This window comes from Emiliania huxleyi, assembly GCF_000372725.1.
Source record: "Emiliania huxleyi CCMP1516 unplaced genomic scaffold EMIHUscaffold_28, whole genome shotgun sequence".
In the NCBI taxonomy this organism is placed as follows: domain Eukaryota; phylum Haptophyta; order Isochrysidales; family Noelaerhabdaceae; genus Emiliania; species Emiliania huxleyi.
In genome coordinates this window covers 404,540-413,041 of record NW_005199926.1, presented here as the reverse complement: position 1 = coordinate 413,041, position 8,502 = coordinate 404,540, and the positions used below count along the sequence as shown (strand labels likewise).

The following is an 8,502-nucleotide window of genomic DNA, read 5'->3' as shown; positions in this document are numbered from 1 at the left end:
GTCCTGGGTATGTACCTTTGTCGCGCGCTGGAGACGACTCGACGCCGCTGAGATCGGAGATCAAGCTCTGACAGGTCGCACGTCGCTCCTTTGACGCCGACGTGACTCACCCGTGCAGATCACATCAGGACACGGTCTCGACGCGCTCGGTACGACGCCTGCGACCCGTCTCGGGTCAGGTGGCACGACGCTCATCGCGCCTGCCAGCGCTGCCGTGCAGGTTGCCACGACGAGGTCGAGCACGCTTCTATACGCTCGCCGAGCCTTCCTTTCCATCCCATTTGGCAGCCTGGGAACGGTGGCGGTCAGAGGCAAAGCATACGAGGGGTGGTGGAACCACATGTCACGGCTACTGCCGGCTCGACCCCACGATAGCCTCCGGAGGCTGACTTTGAGGCACAATCATCGGACGACGTCGGCGAGTTGAGTCGCGCTCGCGGTAGCCAGATGACCTCTCATACTAGTATCATCGGCCATGGCCGCAGGAAGCGCGGGGGAGGGCGCTGGGAGCAACACGGAGCTCCGTTGGACGTTTTCAAGATTAGCGTGTCAGAGTGAAATGGAACTAGCCAATTGGAAACTTGCGCCGTGTGTGTCAAGGTGCCAAACTCGACACCTCGCGACACACCTCGACCTTCGACAGGCTTCGACAGGCCTCGACACCTCTATCCCTCGACACCCCCTCGTCGACACCGCGGGGGGTCCGGGCCTCCGACACCTCGACACCAGGGCTCAGGCCACCATATTGTGCATAAAGGGGAAGGACCCTCAGTTGCACAAGGGTTGTGCGCCAGGCCCTCCTGCTCGGCTCCAGCCGGTAGACAAGTCTTGTCATCAACAGAGTAGATGGATCTGACCTCGGGGCCGATGTGACCAAGCGCTGGTAGCGTGGTTTTACCTCACACCCATGGTCTCACAGTGTGCCCGCAGTCACCGAGCAGTGTCGCTCACACAGGCCGCAGCACAAGTGACTGAGGGCCAGTGAGGGCGAGCCCATCGCTGTCACAGCTGTGGCAGCCGCACAGTTAGGCTGTGCCATCTGTGCAGAGCGTGTGAGCAGCAGAGGAGCTGCTCTCCAGGCATCAGGCGCAAAGAGATGCATGCCACCGAAGGCGCTGTCGAGGTTCGCCGAGCGCGGCGCAGTTGGAGGACACCGTCACCGACGAGCGCGTTGGACTTTTCACTCCGGACAAAGGTAGTGGCACGCACAGCCGCAGCGGTGCGTGCCACTGTTAGCGGCGAGGCGCGGGACCATCTGTGGGTGGCAAAGTGGGTCGCGGCCTCCGATTTCCGTCAACTCACGGCCCTTCCCCCGTGTACAGCGCCGCCCGTGGCGAAAATGATCAAGTGTGTCGTTCACAGCCTTGTTATGAGAAGAACATACGTCCTATGGCGCTATGCGCTGGTCTGTGAGAGGTTGAGGTGCGAGCCCTGGAGGCCCTGGGGATGGGGGGAGACTACCCGCGGGCCTAGAAGGCCCGCGCGCAGGGGGGTGGGGCACACAGGCGTCGAAACAGCTTTTCAGACTCCCCTTTCGTGCTCCGCGGCGAGAAAAAACTCGAGAAAAAATCGAGTTTTGCCCCCGCCGGACTCCTGTTTCTTCCTGGCAAACAGCCTGTTTCGAGCGCCAAAACGCGCTGTTTGGGGGGGGGGCACCAAACAGGGAGTTTCGCGGCCGCAAACAGAGAGTGTTTGGCGCCACCAAACAGCGCCCCGACCCGCCGGCTCACACCTCGAGGAACATACAGTAGGTAGGTGTCATTTGGAACCGGGGCACTCTGCAGGGCTCTTCGGACCAACCCGGGGCCAGGGACCTCCGGTAGTGAGACCCTAGCCTTCTAGAACGCCGAAGGCTTGACTGGAACAACATATATTCTCCGTGGCAGTTCCTTTTCTCCGTTGCAATTCCTTTTCTCCGTCGCAGTTCCGTTTTTCGTCGCAGTTCCGTTTCTCCGTGGCAGTTCCTTTTCTCCGTTGCAGTTCCTTTGCTGCGTCGCAGTTCCTTTTCTCCGTCGCAGTTCCTTTTATCCGTCGCAGTTCCGTTTTTCGTCGCAGTTCCGTTTCTCCGTGGCAGTTCCTTTTCTCCGTTGCAGTTCCTTTGCTGCGTCGCAGTTCCTTCTCTCCGTCGCAGTTCCTTTTATCCGTCGCAGTTCCTTTTATCCGTCGCAGTTCCTTTTCTCTTGGAGCACTTGGAGTGCAGTCATCAATCTCACATCCAGGGCCGGGGAGCTGAGAAGCGCACCCAGCGGGCCTCCCTGCAGTTCGTTTTTGACCCAGTTGCACCACTGTTTCCTTTTGTCCGCGCTATCCCTCTAATCTTCTCACATCTTGATCTCGACTCTTCTCCGCGCCGCTTCACCCCCTCCAACCTTCTCGCATCTCAACTCTTCTCAACCCGCCTTCCCCCCCTAGCTTCTTCTCAAGGAAGTGGCCGGTCCCGTCCAAAAAGTGGTTTGATACCGCTCAGAAAGTGCTTGACACGCGCCCAGGTCCGTTGTTTTCTCCTGCAGTTCCTTTCCTTCAGCAGTTCCTTTTCCCCAACTCGCCCGACATTTGCAAAAAACTGACAAACTGGCGGTAGAAAAGTGACGGCAAAAAATAAAACTGTGGTCCGCTTTCTTGGGATAAAGATGGAGGATACAGTCGAGAGTCGTGTTGACTTCGGCTCCGAAGAATTTCTTGGGAGCCAACTCAAACGCAGATGCATCTTCCATCTTCATGTGCGCGGCTCTCCGCTAGTGGAGGTCGCGCGCCCCCTGCGTCCGTTTATTTTCCACCAAATGCATGGCAAATTTTGCGAATTGAGTAAACGATCGTTCTGGTGTTGTTGTCTGCTCGGTCGGGGGCCACGAACATGGCAATGTGTCAGATCGGCAGATCGGCACGCCAGCAAAGTCGTCGTATGCAGAGCCTGGCAGATGCAGTCATGGGTGGAGTGAATGCCGGCTTGGTACATGCTGCGAAAGCGGACCCTGATGCGCTGCGCAGGGCGGCATACGAAGACCGCGGAGTGTGGGTGGCGGGCGGGCCAATAGAGCGTGAAGACAGAACAATAATTGCGACTTCGTTAGCTGCGCTTCTCGCAGACAAAAAGGTGCTGGAGTCCCTAAGTCTCATGGCGGACAAAAAGAAAGCCTTCTGGCTCAATCTCTGACAGGCGTCCAATGTTGACCATGTTCCACCTGAGGAGAAGCGCTTGCAGGAGTTGATTCCAGACTTCGATGCCTTGCATGCCATCGCAAAGAAAATTATGCGCCTCCCATGTCTGTCTCCAGAGCCACCGTTGTTGCTCGACGCGATGAGTTACATCATCGTGCCCCCCGGCTCTTCACCGCAAACTTGGCACATACACATATACCTACGACTACCGTGTGAGCACACGCTTCGCCCCTCCCGCGACTTCAAAGAAAATAAAAGATACACTCAGTCCGCGTTTGGAGGCATTGCGCTGGGCAGATATACAAGCGAGCGAGATGCAGGCGAGATGATGAATAAAAAGAAAAGGGAAGTGGCTCTCCGGAGCCCAGACAGCAAACACCTCAAAGTCCGTCTGGTCCGGTCTCAGCGCCAGCACACCCCCGTTCAGGTATAGGACACAAGGGTGGCTGGATCGGATGTCCTCCCCCGCGTCGACGCCTGCGCGGCTGCAGCGTTGAGGTGCGGTGGCGCGTCTCGGCGGGAATTTCGCGCGGGGTCAGACCGCATGCTTCGAGTCGCGCGAGAGCCCCTCAGCTGACCCCAGATCACCGTCGCGAACGCAACTCGTGCCGGCGACGCGGTGGCGGGAGCGAGGGAGGACGCGAGAGCCTCCCTCACCGGGTGGATCACCCCTGGCGTGCGCAACGCGGCCGGTGCCGCCTTGACCGCCGCCTCCGTCCATCCGTAGCAACCAAGGGCCCATGGTTGGCTTTGGCCCCTTTGCTTCTCCCGCCCTCCTACACCCCTCTTGGCTTTTTTTGCCACCCCTTTGCAGGGGGTATTTTGCCCTGCTGCCACTGGTTTTTCGCTGTGTGTGTGGATAGGATGGCACTCTTTTGGCGCATGGCGGGCAAGCGAGCGGGGTCATCGTCGCCCCAGACGGATTTCTCTTTCCTGTGTTAGTGCCAGTGCGCGCCAGGCCCCGTCCCAGTGCTGTGCGAGGGATTGTGGGTAAACCCCTTGTAATTTTCTCACAAGCGCGCCAGTCCCGTGAGAGCGAGTTATTTGGTAAAATTCTGAAGATTAAGCTAAAAACAAACTTGCGCGCCTGCGGATCGCTCTGTGGTCCGCCCACATGTCATAATGCAGGCCGCCTCACACCCACTTGCCGCCCCGCCCGGCGGAGCGGCCGGGCCGAGCGGCGTGATGGACGTGACGGCGGTCTTTGCGGAGTCCGATGATGAAGATGACCATCCGGCGGCGCGGCTGCCGACCTTCCAGGCGAGCAGAGGAGAGTCGCATCTTTGGTCAGAGCCGCGAGAGTTCGTGTCAAACCGCCGCCTGCAAAAACACGCCCTGCCGTGCTCACTCCGCAGGTCAATCACACCTTTCTCGAGGACAACGCGCAGACCCACACGTCGGCGATGTCTGCGTTCGGCGACGTCTTCGACAATGCACGCGAGTCCAAGGCGCGCTCGCTGCGCATTTCATCCGCCTCTCGGCCGAGTCGACGTGGCAAGAGCGCGAGGCGTGGACTGCGAGCTGTCCATGTCTCCGCCCGCCCTCGCTCTCTGACCGTCCCTTGTCATGAGAGCCAGGTGCCTTCAGTCCGTGCTAGTCCTCTCGGACGACGGCCGCGGCATGAGTGAGCGCGAGGCGCGCGCGAGGGCGACGGCCGTCTTTCATGCGGCATGTCCTCACCAATCGCTAAAACCACTGTTCAATCAGGTGCGCGCGGCTCGTCTTGATTCGGCTAGACACGCGATGGGAATCAGTGAACGAGGAATGAATCAGTGAACGACCTCCAGGTGCGGGAGGGGCTCATGTCCATCGGGTACACGCGCAAGACGGACCTGTCGAGCGGCCGGCACTACGGGTTTGGCGCGAAGACGGCGCTGCCGCGGCTCGCAGATTACGCTCTCGTCTTCACGCGCGACCGCAGCGGCCGAGACTAGCCGAGATCAGCCGAGGTGAGCCGAGGTCAGCCGAGGTCGGCCGAGATCAGCCGAGGTCAGCGGAAGGCTATCCTCTCCCCTCGATCAAGGCGCCTGATCGATTCGTGGTTGACTGGCCAGGTCGCCGCACAGTCGGGCTGCTCTCCTCCTCCTTCTCGAGGGCGATCGACGCAGACCAGCTGCGGCTGCCCCTTTGCACGTGGGAGGCGGGACGCGACGCTCTGCTCACCGGCGCGAGCGAGGAGGCGCAGCCGCTGCGCACGCGCTGACTTCGGCCGACCTCGGCGGATCTCGGCTGACCTCGGCTAATCTCTGGCTGACCTCGGCTGATCTCGGCTGACCTCGCCGAGCCCCTCCAGGCGCCGCTGCGCACGCGCCAGCGCGAGGCGTCGCTCCAGATGCTGCTCGAAGAGTGCGAGGGGCTTCCCTACCTCTCCGAGGCCGAGACTAGCCGAGATTAGCCGAGATCAGCCAAGATCGGCAAAGATTAGCCAGGGGGCGGTTTTACCTCTCCGCTCCGAGGCCGCGCCGCCCTTCAGGCCCGCCCCCCCGTGAACGGCGTCGATTCACACCTGCGTCCGAGAGCAGGCGGAGCTGCTCGCAGAGTTCGCGTCCCCAGGCTGGTCGCAGAGCGGCGGCACGGGCACACGCATCGTCCTGTGGGGCGTGCGCAAGGACCGCGAGTTCGCCCGTGGCGAGATTGCCCGAGATCGCCCGAGACCACCCGAGATCACCCGAGGTTTAGGACCTCGAGTTCGCCGCGGTGGCGCGGAGGCTCAAGGGGGACATCGTCGTGCGAGGCTCGCCTGGCGCCAAGCCTCCCCTCTCGCACCAGCGCTCGCTGCGGGCGTACGCCGAGGTGCTCTATCTCCGGCTGAGCGGGCAGGGGGTCGTGCCGCGCCGGCGGATGCCGTTCACGCCGCTCGCGTTCACAGCTCATCGGCGGCAGCTTGTGAACAGGTCGAGCCGACCATGGAGATCGTCATCGACGGGCGGCGCGTCGCGCGGGTCACACCGCGACGCTGTGAGCGGCGTCTCTTCACAGCTGCAGCCGTGAACAGGCGCGTCGAGCCGCGCGACTGGTCGACCTACCTCGAGGGCGGGATGCGCCGGACGGTGGCGCTGCCGAGGCCGAGACTAGCCGAGATTGGCCGAGATTAGCCGAGATTAGCCGAGATTGTGGCGCTGCCGAGGCCGAGCGCCGAGAGGGTGCAGCGCTCGATGAGCCACCCCTTCCGGCGCTTGAGCGGCAAGTGGGTACGATAGGCCGAGCGCGGAGGACGTGCAGCGCCAGTTTGGAGAGGAGGCCGACCGGCAGGAATGGCCCAGCGCCAAGGAGCGGCGCGCTCGAGAGCTCGGTGCTGACCGGAGTGCTTCATCTTTTACACAGGACCGGCCGAGCGGCGGAGCGGCGCTCGAGTGCAGCCGCAGCGCGGCGGCGTCGCTCACGCTCGGCTACGCGCGCAGCTTCGAGGAGGTCGTGCAGGTGCTCTCCGCCGCTAGCAGCGGAGAGTCGGCGATCGCCGGCGAGAAGAGACTGCTCGCGGCGGAGGAGACGGGCATTTTCGTCTGCCGCAAGACGGGCGGACGGGATTTGAATCCATCGTTGAGTGGTCGTCATGAATGGCTCTTCAGGCATCTTCTTCTACCACAAGGGCCGGATGACGTCGTCGCCAAGCTCAGGCGGCAGCCGAGGCCCACGCGCCGTCTCGTTACACCTCGAGCCGTGAACAGGCGCGCCCTCGTCAAGCTCAAGCAGCAGGCAAGGGTGAGCGGAGCGACGCACACGGCGGCCTACCGCCTCACGACGCTCGGCGTCGGCATCACCGGATTCGTCCAGGAGAATTACCTCGTCCAGCACCACACAAAGTCAGAGTACAGCCCGAGCGTCGGGACAATCGAGCTGCTGCACCAGCTGCTCGAGGCCAGCGCAGATCCGTCGAGATTGGCCGAGATCATCGCTTCCCCCAGAACGCTCGAGATTGCCGCGGAGGGGGGGGGGTGGCTGGAGATCGCCCCAGATTGACCGAGGTTGCCCGAGTTCAGGCGGCCAATCGCAAGCTGCTCAGCTTCATCAAGCCGCGCGTCGTGCAGAAGTATTGCGCGCTGACCGGCGTCGCCTTCGACAAGATCAAGCCATCCGCCTGCATCGGCTTCTCGCAGGGTCTGGCCGCGACGATGCGGGCGGCGCAGGCCGCACACGCCGACGACTCACCGGGCCGTGCGGCGGCGGGCTCACCCGCCCGGCGGCTCGAGCTGGACGTGCGCATGCGGCCCGTCGATCGCAACGACGCGAGCGTGGGGCGGGTCGAGCTCGTGGCGGGTACGGGCCTAGGGCAGAGCCTGCCGCTGTACAGGCTTCGGCTCGAGCCCGACGGCGCCCTCTCGGCACGCACGTACAAGGATCGCGCTCCGCTCCCGCCCCTCGCAGCGCCCCTCTGCCCTCCCTGCCGCCCCTCTCCTCCTCTCGGCCACGCTCGGCTCGCGTCCCGCCACGAGCTCTCGGTCCCACTCGGCAGGAAAGGTCCAGGAAAGGTCCCGGCTTGCGTCCCGGCTGCGTCTCGGCTGACTTCTCGGCTTACACCTCGGCTACACCTCGCTAAGGCGCGCGAGCTCGAGCCGACAGTCTTCGACCCCCAGCGCGACTTGCCGCAGCTGCTGATGCCCGCTCCCGCCGTGCTAGACGGCAGCATCGCCCAAGTCCTTTGGCGCGACGGGCAGGACGGCGGCGCCTCGTGGTACACAGCCGCGGTGAGGCGTGCTTGGGGTCCGCCGAGTGCGATCGGCGGCGGCGGCGGAAGCGGCGGCGGAAGCGGCGGCGGAAGCGGCGGCGGAAGCGGCGGCGGAAGCGGCGGCGGCGAGGGGTGGTTCGTCTTGCAGTACTTAGACGATGCCGACTCAGACGAGCACGTCTTTGTTGGGCTGCGGCCGGGTGACGCTGCCGCGCACGCCGCCTTTCGCCCAGACGGCGAGCAGCTTCAGTGGCGGTTCGACCCGGCCGACGAGCCGACCGCGGTCCTCGTCGAGGCGGCGGCGGCGCAGCTGCTGCGCGCCTTCTTCTCCTCCGCCGCCGCCGCCGTCGCCGGCCGCATTGCGGCCGGCGAAGGCGCGCCCGGCGGCCTCGAGGAGGACGGCGCCCCTTCGCGGGCGGCCGGCGAGGCGGCAGAGGCGGCAGAGGACGCGGCGGTGACGGCGCCGGTGACGGCGCCGGTTGCGGAGGCGGAGGGTTTGCGGTTGCACCTCTCGAGCACCAACGCGCGGGCGGTCGGCGAGGCGCCGGTGGCGGCGGAGGCGGCGGCGGCAGCGGCGGTGGTGCCGGCGCCGGTGCTCCACGAGGCGGTGGAGGAGGCGGAGGGCTTGCATTTGCACCTCTCCAGCAACAGCAGCACCGGCTACAAAGGAGTGTCGC

General features: G+C 63.8%; 1 protein-coding gene across 1 annotated transcript; it reads left to right on the top strand.

The window, feature by feature from the left end:
- Positions 1 to 4,628: 4,628 nt before the first annotated feature.
- EMIHUDRAFT_354575 (hypothetical protein) lies at positions 4,629 to 6,229 on the top strand (the record flags this gene model as incomplete). The annotated part of the gene is given in 10 exon segments (XM_005776359.1): positions 4,629 to 4,666; positions 4,737 to 4,794; positions 4,947 to 5,082; positions 5,214 to 5,338; positions 5,453 to 5,533; positions 5,682 to 5,777; positions 5,848 to 5,895; positions 5,910 to 5,985; positions 6,057 to 6,085; positions 6,155 to 6,229. Coding segments are annotated over 7 exon segments (563 nt in total), but the record flags the coding sequence as incomplete, so codon positions are not given.
- Between the last annotated feature and the right edge of the window lie 2,273 nt (positions 6,230 to 8,502).